Source organism: Phodopus roborovskii, unplaced genomic scaffold (assembly GCF_943737965.1).
Source record: "Phodopus roborovskii unplaced genomic scaffold, PHOROB, whole genome shotgun sequence".
NCBI lineage: Eukaryota > Metazoa > Chordata > Mammalia > Rodentia > Cricetidae > Phodopus > Phodopus roborovskii.
Genome location: NW_026126418.1, coordinates 76994304 through 77021045, shown reverse-complemented (window position 1 = coordinate 77021045; position 26742 = coordinate 76994304). Strand labels below are relative to the sequence as shown.

General features: G+C 49.2%; 1 protein-coding gene across 4 annotated transcripts; it reads left to right on the top strand.

The window, feature by feature from the left end:
- The first annotated feature begins 1864 nt into the window (after positions 1-1864).
- Lhx6 (LIM homeobox 6) lies at positions 1865-24793 on the top strand. Of its 4 annotated transcripts, XM_051185305.1 has the most exons (10): positions 1872-2393; positions 3540-3611; positions 3990-4172; positions 4540-4661; positions 12636-12856; positions 15108-15208; positions 15405-15500; positions 15681-15855; positions 19180-19283; positions 22707-22872. In XM_051185305.1, the coding sequence occupies exons 1-10, from the start codon at positions 1932-1934 to the stop codon at positions 22725-22727; spliced, it is 1557 nt and encodes a 518-aa protein (XP_051041262.1). In that variant the 5' UTR covers positions 1872-1931; the 3' UTR covers positions 22728-22872. The 4 variants fall into 4 exon arrangements, with proteins under 4 accessions (XP_051041264.1, XP_051041261.1, XP_051041263.1 ...); XM_051185304.1 differs by lacking the exon at positions 15681-15855 and having other exon boundaries at positions 1868-2393; positions 22707-24793; XM_051185306.1 differs by lacking the exon at positions 19180-19283 and having other exon boundaries at positions 1871-2393; positions 22707-22919.
- Positions 24794-26742: the final 1949 nt, after the last annotated feature.

Here is a 26742-nt window from a genome sequence, read left to right as displayed (position 1 = left end):
CACCACCTGTCTGCTGACACTGGACCTTTGCCATCACTCTCTATCTGGACCACTGTCTTCTGTCTCCCAAACTATGACAATCTCAACTGCCATTTCATTTCAACTGATGTTTTCTTCTCTAAGAAGATTTGAAGGAGTAGCACAACCTTCAGGTCTTGTCTTTTTGGGTTCCTATGCACACCATGTACTGTGTATTGCCCTCTGGACTCTCCAGAAGATAGGAGAGGAGAGGACAGGAAAGGAGGGGAGGGAACAAGAAGGGAGGAGAAGAGAGACACAAAGACAGTGCTATTGTTTTTCTATCTTTGTTAATGAGCCAGAAGTCATATCCATATTTTTGACAAAATATGGAAAGTGTGTGTGTGTGTGTGTGTGTGTGTGTGTTCACATATCACAGTCATGGGTATAGCCTAGAAATCAAGGTGATAAACTCTATCGATGAATCTGGTTTTGAGTTCTTGGCTCAGGTAGTTATTAAACATGAGGCACTACGATGGGTATGAGTCCTTTAAACCTCAGTTTAAAATGGGTACCATAGGGGATGCTGCCTCACACAGGTAATGAAATCATGATTGTAAGATGCTTAGCACTTTAATGTGTAGCCCAGATGAAAGCATCCAAGAATAATAGTGTGTATGTGTACATATGTGTGCATGTACACACCCTTACCTACTTCCAAAGTGTAATCTGTTCTCTTTACTATAAAAGATTGGTTCAGAACCCTTCTTCTCTCTAAATGCCTGTAGGCCTGAGAGCAATAAATTACTGGAATGCAAGGGCTGATGCCATTAGCTGGGGCTATTTCTGCCTTCAGGTGCAGATATGTGTGTTTCTATGGGTTTGGAGGTGGGTTTTTAGTGCTGTGATGGTGTCAATGTGTGTTTCTGGCTATGCCTATTTGTGCAGATGGAGACTGACAGCTGGTAATGCTGTTCTTTGTAAAGGTGTATGTTGCTTTCCCATAGCCTGGTGCCTTGTTTCACCACCTGTAGGAATGCAGTGCATAGTAGGAGATGTCAGATAACAGGCAAGGGGTTACACAAGGTTTGGAGCTCTGTGGAAGCCTGGACTCTCCTGAATATGGCTGTGTGTACAAGTGTAAGTGATTCTGGGGGTGCTGTTTACGTCTGTAAATGAGGGCAATTATGGAAATTGTGGTCTTGTGATGGGTGGGTTGTTTTGCTATGCAGGACTGGATCTAAATCTGAGTGTGCACATTTTTTAGAAGAGGTTGTATATTTATACACTTCTTTGGCACAGTTTGGCTGAGGCTTTAAGTGTCCATTTGTGTTTGTCAGTATAAGGACTTTGAGTTGGAGGGCTCTGTGTTGGAGGGCTCTATATGTCCAGGCCTCTGCTTTTCTCTAACTCTCATTATCGTTAGAGCCCCATGGAAGGTAGAAAAATGGAGCGAAGTCAATCTTAAAGGTGGATGTCCCAAACTACCCTCCCTCTGCCACTATCACACTCTGCTCTGACCACAATCCTATTCAGCTCCTAAGAGCTACTGCAGGCTCTGGCTGTTGTGGAGCAGAGATACCTTTGCAGGAGTATGAGGGGAGTGTAGAAGTCCGGGCCCTGGAGGTTGGTGTGAGCAGGTAACCATTTGCGACCATGTGTACACAAATGTGCCCAGTTCAGCATTGAATCAAGAGTGTGGCTTCACATGGAATCCAGCTCTGCAGATAGGCTGACCACGGATTCCCCTAGCACTTACGAACCTGCTGTGTGAGTGTCGTGGGTGTCTTTGAGGGAGGGGCGGCAGTAGGAGCTGTGAGGATGTAAACCCGCCAGTGTCTTTGTATGTTAGCATATTCTGAGAGTCTCTCTGTAGCGCTGAGTTTCAGTGTGTCTCGCTATGTGTATATCTCTGAGTCTCTGCCTCCTTGTGAGTGTCTCGCTCTTCTTAGCAGGGAGGGGATTGGTCACGCATGACTCATCTTGAACGGAGCTGGGCTCCAGCGGCAGGGCGGTCGTCGCCGCAGCTGGAAGGGGAGGAGGACGAAGAGGAGGGAGAGGAGGAGGAAGAGGAGGAGGAAGAGGAGGAGGAGGCGGCAGCCGCAGAGGCAGCTGCGGGGACCTCTTCAAGTTTGTCGGGACCTTCGGAGGAGGAGGCAGTGGCGCCGGCAGCCAGGGAGACTGGGACTGCGTTCAGGCCGGGGGCGGGGGCTGGGGCAGGGCCCGGGGCTGCGGGGCCCGAGCCTCCGCTTTCCAGTACTCTCAGCAGCCTCTGCCCCCAGGGCGCCCCAGGCCCCCCTTCGCGCCGTTCTCCGTGCTGCGCCCAGGCCGATCGCTCCGCTCCCGGGCCCATGTACTGGAAGCATGAGAGCGCCGCCCCGGCGCTGCCCGAGGGCTGCCGCTTGCCGGCGGAGGGCGGCCCCGCCACGGACCAGGTGAGCTAGTTGGCGAATGGGTAAACCTCGAGGATCCCGAGGCCAGTGAGAGCCGGGATTCAGCTCGGCCCAGCCGAGTAGCGGGCGCCAGCAGGGAGGAGGGGTGCTGGGTGAGCCCAGGGAGTGTGTGTCTATGAGTATGAGAGCGCGCGAGCGAGTACGGGGGGGGGTCGCGGAAAGCGGGAACACATTATGCAAATGTTGGAGGAATTTCTCAAAAAGCGATTTAGCAAAGACATAGGCGAATCAAGAGGAGGCGAGGCCAGTATTGTCCGCCTGAATAGGCGCTGATAGCGCCGTTGCGCCGGGGGTTGTGCCGGCGCAACGCTGAGAATCCCGACTCGGGGACCGTCCCGGGCGCTCCGAGAGTGTGGAGGGTTCTCTTGCCTCCTCCGGGAGGCCGCTCTTTTCTTTTTGGCCTCATTTCACTTGCCGATCTCGCCCTCTTTAGCTACGGGCTTCCCTTGGACTGGCTCGTCCAGAGGCGTTTGAATCGGTGTCAATATCCCCGCTTCAATTTTGCGGCACGCGTCGGGCGGGAGGGCGGATGCTCCTAGTGCTCTGGGTTTTATTTTCCTCAACCACCACCACTACCACCACCACCCCCATCTCCTTTTTTATTTTCTTTCTCTCTTTTCTCCTTTTTGCATTTTGTACCGAGAGTAGGAGAAGGGAGGGGTGAAGGGAGAAAAAAAATTCGATTTTTAATTACTACCATTAAAAAATCAAATTTGCAATTCTTTGGGCGGCCTGATGGATCTCACTGATTGACAGTTGGAATTGACACTCTGGCTACCTCTTATCTTGGGCATTCACGACAATTTCTAATTGCAGGTAGTTTGTGTGTGTGCGTGTGTTTTTCCCCCCTCAGAGGCTTGGATTGCAAAGGAACTAAGCGATTACTTCAAGAGCCACGGGTTAAGTGCAGGGAGAGGGGGAGAGAGAGGGAAAAAATCCAATCCAAATTCAAATTGCTTCATTAGAGAGACACCGCTTTTGTGGGGAAGGGCTTTAAATGCCCACTACAAAGTTAGGACTCATTGTTCACCGCCGGTTTATATAACAGGCGCGGGGAGGCGCTGGGCTCTGACAGCTCCGAGCCAGTTCAGCAGCCGTCGTCGCTTGCCTTCCCTCCCCCTCCCCCAGGTGATGGCCCAGCCAGGGTCCGGCTGCAAAGCGACCACCCGCTGTCTTGAAGGGACCGCGCCGCCAGCCATGGTGAGTTCATTCGGCTCTGTTTTCCGCCCTGAATCCCCCCAACAGCACAGGCCAGGGCGTCTGGCTAAACCTTCTGGCTACCAACCTCTACCCCAGCCCTGGAGAATTGCCGATAGGAGCCGCCTCGCGTTGACTCTTGATTTTTCTGGCCTGGAATGTGGGCTTTGGCTACTTCCTGCACCCAGGATACATTGTGTTGAAAGTTGGGGGCCGTCCTCTCTTCTCCAATAAGTCCTTTCATTCTTGTCCTCCAGCCTAGGGTCCGACTTCCCTGGTACATTTCGTTGTCAGTTAGTGCGCAAAGGAACCAGATTTGTCTTTACAGCAACTCTGGGTGTGTCTGGCTTAACGCTTCGTTGTTCTTCTTTCCCATTTCAGGCTCAGTCAGACACCGAGGCCCTGGCAGGCTCTCTGGACAAGGACGAAGGTCGAGCCTCCCCATGTACGCCCAGCACACCGTCTGTCTGCTCGCCGCCCTCTGCTGCCTCTTCCGTGCCGTCTGCAGGCAAAAATATCTGCTCCAGTTGCGGCCTCGAGATTCTGGACCGGTATCTGCTCAAGGTGAGTCAGGGTAGGTGTTGCCCGCTTGTCGGTGGGTGTGAACTTTAGGGAAACCATGAGGACTGGTAGGGAGGCAATGTTCTTGCCAGGTCCATTTTATTCCGCATCCTAGTTCAGCCGCTGACGGGTTGCACAGCTTTGGGCAAGTGTGGGAGGTCGCCTTTTGCTCCGAGATCCAACTAGAAAATGGGAAGAGAGTATTTCAATTTTCTTGAGCCTCCGTATTATAGAAGAAAACTAGGGAAGCCATACTGAAGCCTCTTCCGAGCTTCAGTGTCTCTCTCTGCAAATGAAGCTGGGGAGGCTGGGGACGGGTGTGAAAGAGGCCCGCGCTGAGCCGACCCCCCCACCTCTGCCCCCTCCCCAGGTCAACAACCTCATCTGGCACGTGCGATGCCTCGAGTGCTCTGTGTGTCGCACATCGCTGAGGCAGCAGAACAGCTGCTACATCAAGAACAAGGAAATCTACTGCAAGATGGACTACTTCAGGTAGGCTGCGGCGGTTGGGCCAGCAAGGGCTGATGCATGCAGGGCTTGCACAAGCGTGTCTAGGCCACTAATGTGGCCTGTGGTCTCCAACTCCTGCACCCTGCCTTCCCGCACTCGGCACACTGGCCCAGCCCTTCGGCTCTGCACTTCTCAAACAGAAGGCTCCAGGTAGAGAAAATGCCTGTGCTAGCACGAGTTTGGGCCCAGAGTTCGGTCACGGTTCTGGCTTCGTCTCTGGTCTTTTTTGAATCTCAGGTTCCAGTTGTGTTTTGTCGAGCTTTGACGTCCGTCGGGTCAGTCCGTGGCTCTGACTGGGATCGGTCCGGCTGCCAGCTGCCTTCTGGCTGCGTCTCTAGCTCTGGTTCCGTCTTAAAATACAGTTGTCCTGGCCTGTCCTGGGAGGGATCCTAAGCTAAGCTCGGGACTCTCGTTCTAACTTTGCTCTGCTCTCAGTTCTGGTCTTAGATCTGCTCCATCCCCAAGGGCCAACGCCATATTAGACTCGTCTGGCCCTGGTGCTTAGTCCTAGGCACCAACCTCGATTTCTGCCTCTGCCTCAACCGTTGCCTTAGTCTGCTTTTGAACTGGAGTAATGACTGGGTCCCACTACTGCTCGGCCATCGTTTCTACCTGCCTTGGTTTAGGTTCTAGCTCTGGGCCTATAAAGATCAGCTCTCAGGGCGCCGCCGCATTGCATTCCACCTGGCTACACTCTCAGGGCGCCGCAGTGCAGTAAGCGTGTTCCCCAGCAGCTCTCCACCGGTCTTTGCTGGTTGTATGGTCCTGCCCGGCCCTGGCCGCTCCACCTCTTGCAGGCGCCTAACTTCTAGGCACGCAGTAGGCGCCTGCTGACCGGGTCACAGAGTCCAGGTCACGGCAGTGCCCAGGGGCATCACGAAAGATCTGCCCGTTCTAAGCCGGAAGAATGATTTGGAATTGGTTTCTCGGAGCAACGCCTTCTTCCAAACGCTTTCTCCGGAAGTGGAGAAAACTGTCCTGTGGCATATGTTACATATAGGCAGGCAGGCAGGCAGGCAGGCGCGCGCTCGCACTCACGCGCGCGAACACACACACACACACACACACACACACACACACACACAAGTCCTGACTCAGTTTTCCGAGGAAAACTGAGAAAGTCAGAGAATGTGGTGGGCGTCCACCCTCATCCTCTTCGAATCACCAGGGACCTAGAAAGAAGTCCTTGAACCTAGTAAGAAGTTAGTAGCTTGTGGGACTGCAGCTCTCCGAGAAACCAGGTGAAGCAGCCTCTTCCTTCATGTCATAGGGATGGAGTGCTTTACCTGCCGTTTCTAGGACTGTGTTCCAGGAATGGTTTGGAATTTACATGTTGCTGGAGATGTATCATTGAGCAGGAGCAGGGCATGTGGACAGTGGGTATGTCTTTCTATTCACATGTGAGTGTTGAGAATATAGGTCTGCTGAAACTTTGGTGGGCCCAGTGGCTTGCCAGGTGCTTAGGACAGTGGACAGACACATCTGGATCAGGATGTAGGAGGACAAGTCCACCTCCAACTTCTCTGAGGGAGCTTTGCAGAGGTGAGGGTGTGGGGTTTTTGTTGTTGTTGTTGTTGTTGTTGTTGTTGTTTTTTGGGTTTTCTTTTTGTTTCTTTCTTTTTCTTTTTGGCTGAAAACTGCTGTGCATATACATAGAAGAAGGTCATGCCTATATGGTGTGTAACAAAGGGATGAAGTCTGCTCTGTCTGATGTATTATTGGTCTAGTTTAGACGGATAATGTATATTACACTTGCTTTCTAGTCACCTTTTGCTCTAGGCCTAACTCCTATTAGGGAGAGGGGAGTCAACTGATTTTGGGGTGCTTTTGAGCAGGTCAAAAGAACTCAAGAACCCACCAAAATCGTGTCTAGGCCTCTATAGAAGAAGGCTGGGCAGGTGCCGCCTTCTGGCTTTTCTGATGACAAAGGCCTGAGCAGCTTTACCCTGTGTCGGAATTTCTTCCCATTATCTCCTTGCTGGATTGAGATTCCTCAGATGTCATGCTTTACAAAAGCTTGAAGGACTAGTCAAAACTAGGCTCTTGATTCCATCATTTATAGCCCCCACCAATCCCCATTGCACCACACCACTGCAGCCAACCTGGGAATGGACAGGAGAAAGAGCTCTGTGAGGCTAATTGTGACCTTGGGCAAGTCACGGCACCTCTGGTCTGATGTTCCTTTCCCAAGATGGTCTCTTGAACTAAGGAGGCCACCAAGAGGGAGCAGTCTCCATAAAAGCCAATAAATGACAGCAAATATGAGTGCTTCTGTTATAACCATTATGGTCATTGGCAGGGTGGGTGCCAGACATGAACCTGTGATGGCATTTCCCCAGGCAGCCTAGAGAGCTGGACCTGACTGTTCAGCTGTGCCATTTCTATGAAGAGGTTCTGACTGATAACCCTTTTCCAATGGCAGGCAATCTCAAAACAAAACCAGATTCTAATTTAAGAAAATGGAGTAAATAAAATCTCGCATTACCCAAAAGGAGGGTAGAATTGTAAATTGTCTGATCCCTTCTCTCCCTGACAATCTCCATGCAGGCATAAGTCATTGCTGGCAGCCTCACCAGTAACATAAATAAGAAAGCCCAAGGCAGGGAAAGAGAGCCTTGGAGCATCATGCAAGGACTATTGTCTGCCTGGGCAGCAACACAGACTCTTCCCAGAGAGCTGAATAATGGTGTGTGGGAGGCAGAATTCCCGCTTAAGAACTGGGCCTAAAAGAAGGCCAGCTATACTACTTCTTCTCTGTTTCCTGAAACAGGGGGTCAAGGGTCTGATAGGGTGTGGACTGAAGTATTCTGCCAAAGGGAGGTAAGATCTTCCGACAGGGTAGAGGAGAATGGTGAGGGAAAGAGTGAACACTTTGGCTCCAAGAGCTTCTCACCTCTGACCTTGTCCCCACAAAAGGGTTTTTATCCCGATTCTGCCTCCTCTCTCTCCCCCTCTCCTAACATTATCTCTTAGATTTTTCTTAAGTCTCCACTGGCACAGTGGATGTTGGTGGCTCAGAAGTTAGAGATCAGGAAGAAACTTCAAGTTCATCTGGGAGGGAAGTTTCAAGAGTGGGGGAAGTGGGGAGCCTGGCGCTTCATTCCCCTCACTTATTTGCACTTGTACAGGGCAGTTGGTAGTCACCCCCCCCCCTTATGTGCCCTTTGCCAGGTTTCTGGACATTTTGGCCTCAGTTTTTCCAATTTCTTCTCCAAGCAGAGAACACACCAGCTGTTGTGAATTCAATTTGATTCTTCAACTACCCCCTACTCTTGGCAAGTTGTGGATGAAACATAAAATCACCAACAAGGAAGTAGGGTTTAATTTCTCTCCTTTTTTTTTTTTTTTTTCTGAAACATTTTCCCTGATTGTCCTCCATGAACTGTAGAAAATTTTGGTGTATGTGTGTGTGGAGGGGTGTCACGTTCCTTTTTGGAACATTCATTTTTCCATTGTCATCAGCAAACATAGCCCAAAGCAGTTTGGTGTGCCTACCTGCAGCTGTTGCCCTGCGCCTGCTGGCATGGCCCTCAGAGCTCCTATGGTCTCCTATGTTCATTTGTAGCAGAGAAGTCCCATGTGCTACGAGAAAAGCCCAGGGTCACCCAATGATTGAGAGCATACAGTGAGATTATCAAACCTTTTATCTGCTGTATCCTGTATCTCATTTAATCATGTGATCCACCCTGTATGATACATCTCCATATTATAGAAGGGAAACTGAAGCTCTGAGGGATAAGTCAGTCAAGTAATATGTGGTAATGCTCAGCCCCCTGACTTCACAACTTCTTCCTCTGAGAGGCCCTATGCTTCTACAATCAAGATGCAGCTGCCACTGCTTGCGATTGTAAGCTCTCTCTGCTATCCCTCTGATTCTTACCCAGTTCACCCGATTCACATAAACAGCAGCCACCATACAGTTGTAGTATGGTCCCAGGGGCACTAGAACAGAAGTAATCTTTTTAGACATCAATAACTAGCAACTTTCCTGAGACCAAGGACGGTGGTCCTTATCCCTTTCTCTTTGACAATGGAAATGGGGAACAAAGAGTTATAGGGATGGGACTGGGAGCCTTAGAGTTCCAGAACTAGTTGAAGATCCTGTTCTCTGGTTGGCTTACTTTGGAGGAGGGGGGCTCCAGCCTTTTGTGGCCTTCCACCTTGGGCCTAAGCTCTGTCTCTGGACTTCAGTCCCTTTCCTTGAAGCTAGGGTCCCAGAGAAGACTGAGAGAGAATGCCAGCTCCCCAACCATGTGCAGAGAGGCCCAGCAGCAACCAGCTGTTGGAGGACAGATGTTGAGGGAGTAGAAAGAGCTGGGAAAGGAGCCTCAGGCCAGTACCTCCAGGCAGGCTTGGTCTGCTGTTTAACCTCTTAATCACTGGCTCTGCACCCCTCCTCCTTTTAAGAGTTTTGTATAGAAAGGAAGCAGGGATAGGAAGGGTTTCATTTCCAGTTCTTGTTTGCCTCAAGAAACCCATGTCTTGAATGTCTAAAACCTAAAATAAGTGAACTCCAGTTTCTTTTAGTCTTATGTGTTTTAGACTCCACCCTGAGCTTCATTTCCCCATATAGAAAGGAGCAATTTAGCAGGCGGGGAAAGAATTCCAAAGTATTTAATTTTTAGAGGCACTTTCACCCAACAAATATTAGAGCATCTTCTGTGTGTCTAGGGGAAGTAGGCCTGGAGAATGAGCCCGACTTGGTCAAGGGCACAGTTCCACCTACAAAACTGGCTCTTCGGATTTCTTCTCTCTCCTGTGTGGAGAGGGCTTGTTGGTCTCACTTGAACAGTTGCTAGGATTCCCAGCCTCTGTCGGGCATCTTTCTGTCCTTGAAGCTCATCTGCCCTTTGAATCTCCACCTGTGGTGTGCTGGGACTCTGGTGGCAAGAGATCCAGATCTTATAGCATGGATGAGGGTGTCAGTAGATTTGTTCCCCAATGCCTTTGACAATTCCTTCACAGCTCCCAAACACCCTTTCCTTGAAGTTTCATTATCTCGGCAGCACAGCGGCAAGGCTGTCGTGTCCCCCCCCCCCCCCCGCTGCTTCCAGAATGGAGCGCCTAGAGCCTGAAAGCCTGTGTGGGCTGGAGCTTGTCCGTTTGTCAGACTTGGATTACATCTTCCTTTTGCTCTTTCTTTGTAAACTACCTACCCCCTATTCTGAGGACACTTTGTATCTCAGGACACAATGCATCCTAACAGGGACAATGACACCACCACCCTTTCTCCAAGGATCTATCTAATTGAGGAGGATGGTTTTGCTGATGGGCCAATTCGTGGTACTTCAGTTTAGGGCTGAAGACAGCATTTGAGATTTTGCTCAGGGGGTGAAAAAGTTGCAGGTGAGTAGGTTTCTAGCAGCACTCACTCAAGAGTGAGGTGGTGAGGGCACTGTGACCTACCTATATAGGCACCAAACATGGACTTGTAAACAGGAAGATCTGGGGATTCTCGGGGAGAATGGGACCAGGAATCCCATGGAGATCACATTTTCTGGGTGCAGAGGACCACAGCATGGAAACCAGGGGCTGCTGCTCTGAACACCAGACCTTCTCTGCTCTGCCTTTCCTTGATCTCCTATGTGGCACTTCTTAGAATCCACACCAGGAGTGGGCCAGCATTAGACCAGGTCCCTTGTTGTCCCCCACTGGGATGCCAAGTGTCCTCATCTCCATCCCAGCTGCTCCATACACTCTGTGTTGTATGAATAAGTCCTTGGCTGTTTTTGAACCACTGACTCCTGTAAAAAAAAAAAAAAATTAGTTTTAGTACCTCACTGGCTCCATCAAAGATAACAGGGTGTATTGAAGGTATTGAGCTGGGTGTCTGGGGTGGGCAGTGAATAGGAAGCAAAGGCTCTGGGAAGGCTGGTTGTTCCCTTACCCCAAAGTACAAACAATGGAAAGCCAGCCTCTCATGGGCAGCCAGAAAGTGGTTCCAGGGCTGGGGGTAGCAGGGCTGGGGGTGGGGTGTCGGCAAAGAGATTTTTATCTCCATTTTCTGAGGGATTAGGAATAGAGGCCACAGACTGGTCTAGATTCTCCCACAGGGAAGCCATGATTTCTGAGATCATGAAAAGCATCTCTCTCTCTCTCTCTCTCTCTCTCTCTGTGTGTGTGTGTGTGTGTGTGTGTGTGTGTGTGTGTGTGTGTATGTATGTTGATTGGGCAAAGGGCTGAAGCTCAGCCTGAGCAAACCTAGAGGCATGGGCAGGGTCCCTGAACTCCCCTTGTACCAGAAAGGAGAGAGTGATGTTGTGGAGTTTGTGTGAGAGGCGGCTGTGGCTGAATGTGCTGCATCTCAGCACTTGACTTTGCTGAAACAGGCAACACTGTGGTGTGACTGGATGACTTTTCTGGGCTGTTTGGCTATACACAAGTATCGTGAATGTGCCTTGTGTTGAAAAGGTGCTGGCCCTGGAGACAGAAACACAAACCCTGTTGGCATACTTACCTTATCTCCAAGAATGGCAAGGATGAAAGGGGCAAGCCAAAATCCAGATACTTAAAGAGCAGTGTGATCAGAAATGGTAGACTTTGAGGAGAGTCATGGCCAGGGAAGGAACAGGCCTGGGGGTGGGAAAATGCTGGGGGTGGAAAGAAGAACAAAGGGCTGAAAATGAGCTTCCACTGTGCCTTGGGGACTCATGATTGAGTACAGGATGGGGGATACTGACGATTAGGAAAGAAGTGGGCCTGAGGAGGATGTGGTCTGTTGGGTTTTGCAAATCAGAAGTATCTTGGACTAGATCCTAAGGATAGCATGGAGCCACCAGAGACTCTAAATGGGCCAGGGGACAGATTCTGTATTCATGCTGAAAATTTAGCTGCAAAGTACAGTATGGATGACACACTGACAATTCGATACTGAAAAGTAGGAGTGCAGATGGGCAGTACAAGGAACCTGGTAGGAACCAAGCCTAGAAAGGCAGCAATGGGGTGGGGGGTGAGAGTGTAAGGTCCTGACATCCTGACAGCCATGCTGGAGGGCTGGGCAATTGATGGTCTGCTTCCTGAATAGAGTGTGCACTAGAGAAAACCAGCTTAAGGGTTAAGATGGTCACAGGTGAGTCAGCCACTTTAAGGTAGACTAGGCTCTGTTGCTTCCTGGAGAGACTCCCAGCCTGGGAATCCAGGATGCAGCAGCCTAACAGCCTCTTTACAGAAGGCAGAGAAAAAAGGGGTAGGGACAGAGACAGACAGAATGGAAAAGAGGGAGTAAGGGACAAGGGAACATTCTAGCTAGACTCCCCCTCCCCCATTTAGTATTAGGATGCCAGGGGCCCCAGAGTTCAGGACTGCTTGGACTGACTGTGAGGCACTAAACAAATAGTAGCAGTCATTGCTGTCTTTGCAGTTCTGGATCAAGGAAAATAAGAAATTCAGTGATCTGTGGGGACATAAAGCCAGTGAGTGCATGTAGGAGTATTCAGAGTCAGGCCTGCTGGGGTCCCTGTCCTTGTGATGTTGTGAGACTTAGCCAATCCTAGGTCCTAAATTGCTTGTCTCCTCCTCTGAAAAATGAGAATTGAGATTAAACTCTGTGAAGCATTAGAATCTTGCAAGGCAGGCGATGCTCAAAACTTTCCCTGTTTTGTACTGTTGTATTTTCCTAACTCTCATGGAGTATTATGAGAAAATACTCAAATGTTAAGTGATTGTTGTAGAATATTTGAAGATTCAGTAAAAAAAAAAAAAAAAAAAGAAAAAAGAAAAGAAAAGAAAGAAAGAAAGAAAGAAAGAAAGAAAAAGAAAAAAAGAAGAAAACGAAAATCTCCCTCTCACTCATCTTCTTGGTGAGACTTGGATGCTCAGAAGTCTAATGGGTTCAAGAGCAGGGTAACATTGGGGCTATGTGAACTCTGGGCAATGAATGCCCTGAGCAGGAGAGAGGGAGAAAGATGGCCTTTCCAAACTTATTATCCTGGTCTTTGTCCACCTTTTGTCCTGCAGCCGATTTGGAACCAAGTGCGCCCGGTGCGGCAGACAAATCTATGCCAGTGACTGGGTGCGCCGGGCACGAGGTAACGCCTACCACCTGGCTTGCTTCGCCTGCTTCTCCTGCAAGCGCCAGCTGTCCACTGGGGAGGAATTCGGTCTGGTTGAGGAGAAGGTGCTTTGCCGCATCCATTACGACACCATGATCGAGAACCTCAAGAGGGCCGCTGAGAACGGTACCTAACCCGCCCTACTCCCAGCTCTTATCCACCATCCCTAGCACTAGATATGGTCCACAAGGGGACAGAGATTATACGTGGAGCATACGCTCTGGCTACATAATTTGCATGGGTCGCCAAGTCTAGACTGGTCCCTCCAATGCAGCAGCTCATTGGCCCGCTGGCCCACGGGGCACCCCACCCCACCCGCCAGCTTTTTGGGCAGTCAGGGAGACAAGCCCACAGTCTTCCCACATCCTTATGGGCCATACCAAACTAGAAACTAAAGGTGATCCCTGGATCAGGGGTTCTGAATATAAAGGTTTAAACGGGGCAGGGCTCTACCATACAATGCTAATAGATGAGGTTTCCTTTTCCTCAATGGGCCCCTTCCTATCCTAAGATATCTAGATGTTGGTCTATGTTCATTGAATCTCCTCTGGCTCTGACATTATGACTTTTCCAAGCCACACATCCCAGGGTCAGGGTGAAATTCTCCAAGCATGTGGTGTGGGTTGGGGTGATGAAATAAAGAGAGGTGAGACCCTAAAATGGAGTGGAGCTGTGGACAGAGGCAGCAACCCTTTCCATAGTTCTGCTGTTAGGATCTGTGGATATGCTAACTTCCCTAGAATGTGGCTGCTGTTTAAATCTTTACAACACTTCTAGGGGCTTTGTGGTATTCATAGGAAAGAGGCAGAAGCTATCTGCTACTTCATCTTTATGCCCCAGAACCCTTCAACAGCCAGGAGACTCCTGGAATGTGGTTGCCTCTATGAGTTTCATTTTTTTCCCATCTAAAAAACCAGACAAAATAACCCTTAAGCTGATTGCTTTTCTTGGAATATTAATATTGCACAGCTCTCGAGGAGTATGAACCACCCTACCTCAATTTCTAGGCACTGGTGGAGGGCTAGTCAGGAACCAACTGGCCATGGCCTCACCCAAGGCTATCACTTTCTCCTGCTAGGATCAGTAGCTAAGTGGGGAGGAACTGAACTTGGGGCACAGGGAAGTTTCCTGTAGTGCTGGACCAGTTGGCAGTGGACCTGGATTGGGAACTCAAGTCAGAACTTCCTCTACACCATGGTTAATCAGTAAACCACAGGCTCCTTTGACTCCTAGACCACCCAGGGCCACCCTTAGTCATGGCCTCGCTAATGACATCCTATGCAGGGGAACTTGAACACTTGGGGCTCTGTTCACAGCCATGTTCATTGGCCATCAGCATTAGCTATTGCTTTTCTTTTAAACAAACAACACACATTTATTATAGAGAAATGAGAGGAGGTGGTTAAAGAAGAATGTGAGATGTCATTATCTCCCTGTTTACATTTTCAGTTTTTCTTTGTACATGTAGTTCTTTTCTTCTGCATAGCCCACTGCCCCATTAAAACATTGCCGCAAATTGTGAGCAGTGGTTGTCCCTGCATGGTAGAATCACTGGTAACCTCCTTCTCTGTGCTTGTTAGATTTTTTTGGCTTTTGATAAGGTCAGTGTATTATATTTGTATTCAGAAAAATGTATTAAAATATAAATGCTGATTTACAATCATAGCAGCAAAAGTTCTATAAAACAGGAAGACAGTACTTAAGATATATCCTAGTTATTAAACTGTATTTTAGAGAAGGTAAAATGTAATTCTTTTAAATACTTCAAAAGTTGCCAGGTGTGGTAGCACACACCTTTAGTCACAGGCGAGATAGGTGGGTCCACAGAGTTGAGTTTCAGGACAGCTAGGGCTACACAGAGAAACTCTGTCTTGAAAAACCAATGACGATGATAATAATAATTAATAATAGTAAAGAAAAGAAAAAGCTACAGAAATATCAAAAGTAAAAAGTCACAGCAATCATACTCCTTGGAGGTAGGCTACTGTCCCCACCTTTTTCCTTCTGATTGTTTCAATTTCTGTGAAATTGATTGATTATAGCTTCTCAACCGCATGATTTTGTTTTATCTCCATCTCGGTTTCCCTCTAGCTTAGCTAGGAGGGAAGTTAGGATCAGCCGGGCTCCAGATCTGAGACACATAATTTGGGGTTCCCAGACAGGAGCTTTCTTCTTTCTGAGTCGTTCCCTCTCTTAAAACATGGGCGAGAGTATGAAGAGGACACCCTAGGATCGGGGACGATGGCCCGGGGATCCCCGCTCCCAGCATCCTCGCTCCTGACCCTTCCAGGGACAAGCTCCCCCCCAACCCGGTCCTTTCCAGGCTGCCACTAGAAGAGATGGGGACGCGTGGTCAGCCGGTTCTGTTGCCCCCCAGGGAACGGTCTCACGTTGGAGGGGGCAGTGCCCTCGGAACAGGACAGTCAGCCCAAGCCGGCAAAGCGCGCGCGTACGTCTTTCACCGCAGAGCAATTGCAGGTACCCAACCCTGATCCCCTTTCTAGCCCCGAGACGTCTGGGCGGGGCCTTGGAGTGGGCGTGGTTGTGCGGGACTTGTGACTCCGCCCCTTCGTGCTGTGACCCGCGGGAGGCCACGCGGGGCTGCCTGGGGCGTGGCCTCGGGCCTCGAGCCTCTGATTGGGCGGAGGTCTCAGGGCCTTCGTGCGCCCCGCAGGTTATGCAGGCGCAGTTCGCGCAGGACAACAACCCCGACGCGCAGACGCTTCAGAAGCTGGCGGACATGACGGGCCTCAGCCGCAGGGTCATCCAGGTGGGGCTCCGGGGTCTCGGCCTTCAGGTCTGGGGTGGGCCCCGGGGCGAGCGCTGGAGCTCGTAGCTTGTAGGGTCGTGGGTGCACGTGGCCGCCCCTTTCCAGTGTGGCCTGAGGTCCTCTGGAGGCGCGGCTGACCCTTTCCCGAGATTGCTGAGACTGCGGAGGCTGTCGTTCCAGGTGTGGTTTCAAAACTGCCGAGCGCGTCATAAAAAACATACACCGCAGCACCCAGTGCCGCCCTCAGGGGCGCCCCCGTCCCGCCTCCCCTCCGCCCTGTCTGACGACATCCACTACTCTCCGTTCAGCAGCCCCGAGCGGGCGCGCATGGTCACCCTGCACGGCTACATCGAGAGTAAGTGATGTTGATTCTGGGTCCGCCAGGCCTGCGGTGCGGGGAAGGGGACGCTGAGGAGTGCTTCTTGGTTTCGTAGGCATGGGGGATCTGAGGGAGTCAGGTGGATGAAGAAGTGAAGAGGGTCAGTTTCCCGCTCTTCCTTAGTGGGTCAGGACCTTGGTAAAGGGAACAGATAGCAAAACTTAAAGCAACCACTGTGTAAGTGCGTGGGATGGGGAGCAGGAACCAAGGAGTTTTGCCTTCTGATGGGCAAGACAGCCTAGAACAAAATTCAGGTGTGCAATTTTTATTGCATTGATTCCTATAGGAAAGATGCCAGGTGGGCGTGTCTGGAGATGTTGGGGCTGGAGGAGCATTGCCTCTGAGCAAGCTGATCTCTAAAGGATGAACTAGATTTACTGAGGCATATAGACTGGTGAACTGAAAATGGGCAAACTCTGGCTTGGAAGGCATCCTGTCATGGGTGCATTTGGGAGCAGAGGTCAGGGTGGCATAACCACCCAGGGCTGTGAGGCTTTTGGACAAGTCATATACTCTCCTCAAACTCTTCCATTTCCTCAGCTTTGAAATAGAATAATGATAATGCCTCTCAAAGGGTATTGAGAATTGATTGGCGTGGGCATCTGGCAAATATATACTCTGAGTGTCTCCTGTGTTCTTAACACCAAGATAGAAGAGTCAATAAATAGGCCAGAATTGCACTGCTCCCTGGACTTCCAGTGAAGAGACAAATTACTCCATCTCAGTCTTTCCCTCTCTCTCTCTCCTGACCCCTCTCTCCCTCCCAGAGTCCATGTGGGCATGATGGTAAGTGCTATGCCAGTGAGCTCTGGTCCCAAGTAGAGACAGTGAGAGTGGATGTGTGGGTGGGCGGTGAGCACTAAATGGGTGGATGGGTCATGTGAAATGTCTTGAATGACCTGGATTTCTGAGACAGGAGCAGTCAGTGAATCTGCTATTACGGAGTCTCTCGTTTTCTCAAAGCTGGTTATGATTAAAAAAAAAAAGTCATACACATGCATACTCTCTCTCTCAAGTAATCATCTATGGCTCCCAATAAAAGGGGAAAGAAGGGATCAAACTCTTGCTTATGGAGTACCTGCCTTGTGCCAGAGGTGATGCTATCTGAGGCTCTGAAGGTCTTAGGTCGTTATTCCATTACATAGACCAGGAAACCAAACGGCCCACTGTTAAGTTCCAGGGACTCTAATGGCTGAATGTGGGTTGTGGTGTAATTGTCAGGGATCAAGCTAGGTAGTCACTTCCTAGCTTGGTGACATTGGGCAAATTTCTTAGCTTCCTGAACTGCCAGTCAGTTTCCTCATCTGTAAAAACAGGGACAGTGACAGTAGCTACCCCCACAACAGTACTGTGAGCAACATTGAGGTAACCAATTTAAAGGCCCCACCTAGTACATACAGACTAAGCATCAGCGGCTTAGGGATGTGCTGTGGATTTGGTTGGCAGGGCAAGGGCAAAACCCTGTGTGCTATACCAGGCTGCCAGTTGGCACTGTCTCTCTAGACAGTTCCATTTCTCACCAGGAGGGACACTTTCTCCCTTTTGTTTCTAAACAATGACTTAATGTTCAGCCAGAATAACACCTATTAAATATTGCTGAAGGTGCCAAGGACTAGGGACTGTGGTTCCCAGCAGTCTTGGCAGCCAGCTAATACTTGGTGTGGAGTTGGTTACAGGTCTGGGTGACTTTTGTTGGAGTAGGATCAGGACTCTGTTCATGTACTCTATTGATCAAGCCTACATTTGTCTTTGCTTCTATAGAAAGAACAGTAATCCTTTCTTCTTCCCCTAGAGTCAAAACATGCTTAAGGGCAGCCTAGCAGTTCACTTTACGGTGAACTAAAGACATGGAATCTTAGACAGTACAGGGTTTAGAAGCAGACCCGGGTTGGTGGTGGTGGTGGGGGAAGTGGTGTCCTTCCACCTTGCAGTCAACTAAATTCAGTGCTTAGAATCTGATTTAAAGTCATGGAACCAGATTAAAACAAAAAACAAAAAACAAAAACATGTAGACACAGTTATTTGAGTAACTTGTTCAGAAATGTCTTGAACACCCAGAGAGTTGGGAATCCTCAATTAAATAGAATTGCCTTACACTACAGAAGAGAGGTATTCCAGAAAGGCACAGCAACTTGTCCCAACTTACTTATTACTTGCAAATGTCTGTCTGTGCTCTACTGTGAGCAAGTAGGGCACTCTAGAGAAAAGAAGAGACAGGCAATGCTTTGCTTTCTTGGAGAGTAGGATGAAATGCTGGAGAGATTTGGATCAGAACCAATGATGAACTTTCCTCAACAGTTTTAGGTGTTAGAATAGGATACAGAGTCCATTCAAGAAATATTTAAAGAGTACCTTGCAGGGGGTTGGAGAAATCACTCTGCAGTTAAGGGCACTGGCTGATCTTTAAGAAGGGGGCTGGAGAGATGGCTCAGAGATTGAGAGCACTGACTGCTCTCCCAGAGGACTGGAGTTTAATTCCCAGAACCCACATGGCAGCTCACAACTGTCTGTAACTCCAAGATCTGACACCCTCACACAGGCATACAAGCAGGCAAAACACCAATGCAGGTGAAATAAAAAATAAATAATAAATAATAACCCCACACAGCAGCTCAATACTGTGTGTAACTCCAGTTCTAGGGGATCCAGTGTGTTCTGCCCTCCACTGGCACAAGCCATGCAAGCAGTGCACAGACTTACATGCAGGCCAATCACCCATAGGCACAGAATAAAATGTAAAGAAGAAAAGTGTGCCTTGTGTATTCCAGAAAGATTGAGTGTGCATGGGAAAACTCCCATTGTCACAGAACCTGTACTCCAATTGATGAAGAGACAGTATTAAATAAGCAGTGAAATTATATGTAAGTCAGGTGATTAGGGATAATCAAGAGAAAAATGAAGTGCAGAAGAAGGAAGAATGGGGGCTGTTGTTGGGCTGCAGTTATAAGCAGGGTTGTGAGAACAGGATCTCCAAGGAGACAGTTCATAAACTGGTGATGCTCTAGAAATCAGAGTGTGTGGGCCAGGGTCTGAATAGGTGGGGGCATCCTTCTGTGCAGGAAGCTCAATACATTCATATAGGAATGTTGACTTAGTAGTGAGCTGGGCTGTAGACCTTGTTAAAGTCCTTCACACATTGCAGCCAACTCAATTGAGATCATTCCCAGAGCCACCCAGGTGGCAAGTGACAGAGGTAGAGCTCTGGATTAGGGATCAGCCTTAAGCTTGCAGAGCACACATCAGGTGGGGATCCTGCGTAGAGCCTGGGAGATGGGCTCCAAGGCATCCTCTCATCCACAGGTCAGGTACAGTGCGGGCAGGTGCACTGCCGACTGCCTTACACCGCGCCCCCTGTCCACCTCAAAGCCGATATGGATGGGCCGCTCTCCAACCGGGGTGAGAAGGTAAATGGAGCCTGGCTGTGTCTGGTGGGTCAGAGCCTTCCTGCTGGGAATGGGTTTCTGGCAGCATTCCCTGTCACTGAGTGGGTACCATGCCATGCTATGGCAGATCACATAGGTCCCCAGTGTGTCCCCACAGCAGTCATCAGAGCAGCTACTTGTGTGTTTCATGTGCCTGACTTCTCTGAAGTCACCTTTGTAGTCCTGTCCTCCTCACCTTTGGCAGTGAGGCCTTCTTATTTACCTACTTCGAATTTATTCATGCTTTGAGGTTCTGGGGAGGGTTTCTGTCCCACACCACTCCACTTTCCATTTTATATCCCTTTCCTCTATTCATTTCTGACTTTTGGCAGTAACTATCTAGTGCTGGTGGGTCCCAGGAAGAGAAGACCACATGTGATCCAGGGTCAAAGGCTAGGGCCTTTTTTGTGGAAGTGAATCTGTGATTGCTCCAGGCATTAATACTGAATCTCCTAAAGGGTGCATCAATGTCCACATGACAGGTGAAAGTAGCTGGGCCTACTTTAGGTATAACCAGGAGTGGGTAGGAACCTTGTCTCTTCAGTTCTAGATACCAAATAATTAGCCCTCAAAGCCATTATTTTCAAACAGCTCCTTATTTCAGATGTGGAGAAACAGGCTCAGATAATATTACAGACATAGAGCCGGGGCGAGGGAAAAGTTGTGAAAGCAATACCCTGAGGATGCTAGGTGGGGCTTGGACTTTACCAGGCATCAGTGTGTTGGTGGGAGGCAGGGAGCTCTGGGAATCCTAGAGGCAGCTTGGGAAGGCTCCTTAAGCCAGGGATAAAGAGGAGCAATGGAAGCCAGCATGAGTAATTCTGATGGGCTGTCACGGGAGAGAGCACGCATTCAGGACAGGCCTTCCTCACTGCTTTCTGAAATCTGCTGTGCCTTTGCACAGGGCTTCTTAGATAGTGGGCGCCAAGGAGAGGGGGAGAAGGATGAAGGTCCAGACAGCCCAGCAGGACATATAGTAGCATTGTATCAGATGCTAGTAAGCAAGCTCCAGGAAGATGCCCCTGGACTTCTCACCACAGTGAGAGCTGCTGACTGTTGAGTCCCCCCTCTGCTTGAGGCTGGCACTTTATACACATTGGTTGACACCTCCCGCTACCTTCAGTGGGGACTTGCCCTTTTCTTCTTTTCTTTTTTCGTGGGGTGTGTGTGTGTGTGTGTTTTGTTTTGTTTTTCAGATAGTGTGTGCGTGTGTGTGTGTGTGTGTGTGTGTGTGTGTGTGTGTGTGTGTGTGTGTGTGTGTGTGTGTGTAGCCTTGGCTGTCCTAGCTCCCTCTGTACACCAGGCTGGCCTTGAACTCACAGAGGTCCGACAGCCTCTGCCTCCTGAGTGCTGGGATTAAAGATGTGCTCCACTACACCTGGCATGGCCTTTTCATTGACAGAGAAACAAAATCAGAGAGGTGGCACTATTTGACCTGGGGGTTCCAAACACTGGAATGTGAAGTCTATACAGTTTAGTTGTTGATGCTTTTGTGTGGCACTTCACAGTTTATACAGTACTCTTTCTGACCTCATCTTTTGTTCTCAGCCTCCCTGAGTGTGTGTGTGTGTGGGGGGGTATAATCCTCTCATTTTCAACTCCATAGAAATTAAGGCTCAGAGAAAGTAGTAGCTCACCCAGGGTCACAGTGGACACGGCAGAAGTGATCTGGATCCTAGCACTGCTGACTTGAAGGTGGACCCGGCACTGGGACTGCAGAGGGAGAAAGAATAATATAAGGGCTGTGTGGTTTAGACAGGTTTGGGGCCGTTACTTTGTAGGGTGTTGGAACAGATAGACTGGGGGACAAGCATGACTCCAGAGGAGTGACAAGCTCAAGGAGAGAGGCAGGGAAGGAAAGGGCATCCATGTCAAAAAATAACAACAACAACAAAATAGAAGAAACAGAGCTCAAAGAACCTCTGATGGCCCAGGGAAGTAGGGGGAACTGGCAGAGACCATGTCACAAAAGGCCCTGTCTGTGGAGTGAAGGCTTTGAGTCAGGGGAGCTTTGGAAGTGCACTGGGTTGGGCTGAGCTGAGCTATGGTTGTGTCCCATTCAGTCTGAAAAATGAGCTACGCTGGGTGATGGCAGCTTTGACTCTCGGTTCTTGGCCTCTGGGTTTGTCTGTTGAGCCAAAATCTCTCTTTCTGGGCTGTGTCCCCAGATTTATAGCCAGAAGTTCTGTGGGATAGTATGTGTCCTTCCTTCATGATCTACTACCTTTTGCTGGCAGGCCTGCTTGCCATTTCCTAAGTACCTCTGCCAGCCACATCAGCTTACACATGTGAGTGAAGTCTGCTGGGTCACAAGTGTAGGGCAGGACAGACAGATGACCATATTAGCTTTCTCACTAATCTTTCTGGAAACCCTATGAGCATACTTGGAGTCCCTTTGGTGCTGGTGGCATACACCTTTAATGGCAGCACTTAGAATGTAGAGGCAGGAAGATCTCTGTGAGTTCGAGGCCAGCCTGGTCTAAAGAGCAAGTTCCAGGATAGAGGAACCCTGTCTTGAAAAACAAACAAACCAACACCCTCCCCCTCCCCCCACACACACAAAGACTAGTGCTGGCCTGGCTAGCCCTGATCACTGGGGCAGGGTGGAGCTTCCTATCTCCATGACAACATCATTTTGCCCCACTCTGATTAAGTTCCCAGAACTACATTTCTTTCTGGTCATATACCCTGATCCCACAGGTTTAGCACTTGAAAGGGTCTTTGAAGTCAGGAGGCTGGGTCTGGCCAGAGTCGTTTCCTAATCAGAGTGCAAGGTATAGGAATTTCCAGACCAGAGGGAAGCTATATCCAGAGCTAGGTGAGGAATGGAGTATGAACTTCTGAAGTCAGGTGACCCAGATCCAGAGCCATCTCCTCCCCTGAAGACCTTGAAGCACAACTAGCTTCTTGCAGCTTCAGTTTCTGCCTCTGCTAACTGGGGCTATTAATAGTTTCCGCCCGGTGCATAGAAGGCACTTAGCAGCTCTTGTTTATCACTATCTTCTTAGTGGTGCTCAGTGTGCGGGGACTATGAATGCCTGAAACCGACTAGTACTGAGCCCTACACATATATACCCATGGTAAAGCTCAATTCATAATTGGGCACAGTCAGAGATTAATAAAATGGCAAATAATAAAACAGAACAGTTCATGGGGTCCAGAGTAAAGCACATGGTGGGTCTGTGCTGCTGCTCTTGTTCTGAGAGATTTTGCCATCCCTATTTACACATGAGGAAACAGGCTTGGAGAAGGGAAGTGAGCTGCCCAATGTCTCATGGCAGTAAACTGAGGGCTGGGGTTTAAGCTCCAGTCTAGCTCCGAGTCCACCATTGTTCTTCAAGCCTCGAGGTCTCCTGGTCTTCTGGGTGAGGAAGGTGCCAGCTCAGCCACTTCCTTCTCTTGCAGGTCATCCTTTTTCAGTATTAACGCTACCAGCACTTGCGCATCTGTCCATGGGCACTGCGCAGCTGCCCCTCAGCCGCTGAGATCCAGCATCCAGCTGTGGCCAGGGATCCATCCACCACCTCTGCATACACCCCCACCTGCTGCCATCCTGCCCTCTGCCAGTGGTCCCCCCACCCCAGGCCCTGTCTGTCTTTCCCTGCCCTGCTCAGAACCAGAACCAGGAGCAGCAGAGCCCTCGTTTGGAAGGTAGGCTTCCTGAAATGTGGCATCAGCATGGAAGCAAGTGGCCTGCCCTCCTTCATCAAGCAGGATCATCTTTATCATCAGCTGATCACAGCAGCAATGGCACCAACAGCCTCCTACTTTACAGGTTTTCTTCTCCCCGACATTGGTCTTTATTTACTACCACCTTGGAACCGTCTCTGAATTCTGAATAGCCAACAACCCCCAAAGTTATAGACTTCATTGCTTTTGTCTGGAAAGCTCTACAGTGTTTGTGGGATGTCCCCAAAGGAAAGCTATGTTCTAATTTTATCATTTCCATCTGTCTGGTTCTGTCAAGTTAACTCAGAAAAAGAAGAGACACTGACCAACCCTGAGAGGCCCAATAGGGCAGAGATGGAGGCCTGCCCAGATGAAGAGGCAGAGGGACAGGCAGGGATGGGTGCCAAAGACTCCCCCATTGGCTTGGAGGAGAAGGACTGGGTACACTGGGCTTGGAGGGGCACTGATCATTTCATGGAGAGAAAAGAGCAAACTTGGGAAGGACCCTTCCCCCACCAACTACCCAGCAGGAGTCATTGCTAGGATGATGTCTCATCTGCATAATGACACTGCTAAATATTAGGGTGGACTAGGATTAGGGGCCCTTGTTGGCCACTTCTCAGTCCAGAGAGGAGGGCCTGAGCCAGTCTTCCCTGGGGTGGGGTGGGACCATTCATGAAGACCAAGGAACAGAACCCAGTGAAATGTCAGCCCAAATGTTAGTTCTGATTCATCCCTGAGGGAAGAGAGGCACCCATGGCCTCAGTGAGTACACCAAGCCCAGGATTCCAGCTGGCACCTCTGCAATTTCCTCACCAACTGCGAGCAGCTCCAACTGCAGAGCAGCTTCACACACTCCTGAGAGCAGAGGCTGATTCAAATAAAGGTCTCAGTTTACACAGGACCCCAGCTTATGTTTTCAGGGGATGCCCCTTTGTTCCAAGCTTATCTTGTAATTATGGAACAACTTGGTGGCCTGATGCACTTCTCACTAGAGGCTGCTGGCAGTGTTTTAGCCAAAGTCCTCCTCCTTGCTTTGAGAAGGAGACTCCAGGACAGGGAAGACAAGTTTTTAGTATGTATGCAGTTACTGCCCCTGCTTCATCCATGACAAACATCGCTAATCAATCACAGTACTCTATCTCATGGAGTGTGGATAAGGTTTCAGAATTTCCATGCTTGAAGTTCCACTTAATATGAGAACCACTGTGCTATTTGTTGTGGGACCTGGAGGAGGGTTAGGCGTGGGTGACATCCCAGAAGGAAACTTGCATCTTCTCCCTTCCCAAATTGTCAACTGACTAAGGACAAAGAGAAAGCACCTCCCAGGATGCTGTGCGTGTGGTTCAGTTCAGAACTCCCCTATTACCTGTGCCAGGCACTGATTCAAGCATTGGGAACCTGGCCTGATCTGTGGTTTGTGGAAATTCAGATCTTTCCTTTGAGTTTTGCTCATAATGATCAAAACCCCAAATGCAACCATGTGGGAAGTGGCCAGCTGAGCCTGGGTCACTCAGTACCCACTCTGCCTTGAGCCTTCCCCCAGAGTCTAAATTTTGCGTGGATCATGTGGCAGTAGCATGTTGCAGTTCAGATGTCTCCATACCCTGTTCAGAACAGCCTGGGCTATTTATTTAAATACACACACACACACACACACACACACACACACACACACACACACAAAGGGGGGAACACACAAATGGAAAAATTGCAAGCACTTTTTTTTTTTGTAAAACCAATGTCTGTTTTGTTACATACCTTTCATGTTGTGCTTTGTAAATGTCTTATTTGTGTAATAAATAAAGTTGATGCAAGTAGAAGTGCTGGCACTTAAATCCAGAATGTGATGGGATCTCATTTCTTTCTTGCTCTTCGGTTAAAGGTTAGGTCCCTGACATAGATGTGAGCTGCTGGATGGTGGGGTCCTAGAAAATTGGTACCATAGCCAGTCAGTGAACTAGGCTGAGGCATGCTGATGGGTTCTTTTCTAACAGTGTGGTCCCTATGTATTGGCTACTTTGTGGGAAGTCAGGCTGCTTGCTGACCATTGCTCTGCTTTCTGAATACCAATTGTCTGCTTTGTCCTGTGCTGCTGTGCCTTAAAAAAGATCTCTGTCTGGCCAGTGCTGTCAACAGACGTTCCTCTAGTATGTTGGGGGACTGAGGGGAGACATTTGAGCTGGATAAACAAAATAGGTAGGAAGCAGGAGGGTGCTGGGAGAGGTCAGGGAAGAAGGTACACAGTGATCTTTGGGGGAAGAATCCAATATGATGGCTTTGTCAGGTTCTAGGGCTACTACATATTCTGAACAGTGGTCTGGTAGTTGTCTGATTTATTCCTCTCTAAAATTTTTTGTTCAAGTCAAAGCCCTGAGAATAGAGAATAAAGCTGCCTATAGGGTGTGGATGCTTCCCTACCTCCTGCAGGGAGAGAGAGGGAGAGAGAGAGAGAGAGAGAGAGAGAGAGAGAGAGAGAGAGAAGGGGAGAGAGGGGAGGGGGAAGGAGGGAGGAGGGACAGAGAGAAGGGGGAGGGAGGAGGGAGAGAGAGAAGGGGGAAGGGGAGGTTGGGAGGGGAGGAGGGGGAAGATAGAAAAAGGGGAAGGAGGGAAACAGGGAGGGAGGGAGGAAGGGAGGGAGGAAGGGAGAGAAGGAAAAGGGAGAGAGAGAAGAGGCCAGGGGTATATCCCTTATTTTTCTCAGTAGCTCTCCACCTTATCTTTTGAAACAGGGTCTCTCACTGAATATGGAGCTCACCAATTGGGCTAGAACACCTAGCCAGCAAGCCCCAGGATCCTGTCTCCATGCCAGTAGCTCTGGGATGACAAGTACACACCACTGTACCTGGCCTTTTACCTGGGTGCTAGGGAGCAAGACTAAGGAGCTTATGCTTGTCTGGCTGGGACTTTACCAGTTGAGCCATCTCCTTGGCTCTTTATTGTTTCTTTACCCTCTACCCCTAATGCTGTTTTGGCCTCTCCCTCTAGTATATGCTTTAAACTCTATTTGCATATGATAGAGAATATACATTTAGTTGTGTGTGTGTACATGATTACATATGTATTTCTTTGCTAAGTGTCCCTTCTGTCTTGAAAACCCAGTTTGAGAACTACCAGTGGAACCCCAGCCTATCAGTTTTCTAGGGTAACTAAAGCCTTAGAAGGGAGAGATGACTTCCCCAGGTTTACTGCATGGTGCAGCTAGCTAGCTAAGAAGACTGAACCTTCCCTTGGCCGGTGGCTCTCCTGCAGGTCCACTCTGAGGTTTTTTTTTTCCCTGCAGATCTCAGCAGATCTCCCCCTAGCCTGTCTCTATAGGGTAGCTTGAGTAAACCAGCTATCATAACCTGTAGTCTGAATGGGGGGGGGGATATCCTCCATGGACTAGTTATGTAAAAATATAGGATGCTTGGGGCCCAAGAGTGGCCCTGGCACATTTTACCATTCCCTCTTCTGAATTTAGGTGACAAATGTGACCTCTGGGATGATTATATGCACAGTGAACAGATTTACTTTTATGTCTGTTTTTATATTGGGTCTTACCATGTAACCTAGGCTGCCTCTTGAGCATGGGGTCCTTCTGCCTTACTCCTCCAAATGCTAGGATATAGTGGTACAAATTGATATGTAAGTTCAACAATGAATACCCAACAAGTGTCAGCTTCTTTGACTATCTCATTTGACATACTGTGGTGCTTTATTGTTTTAAGCATTCTTGTAACTGTGTTATAGATGTTGGAAGTTGAAGGTTAGAGCAGTAACAAGTGGTGTG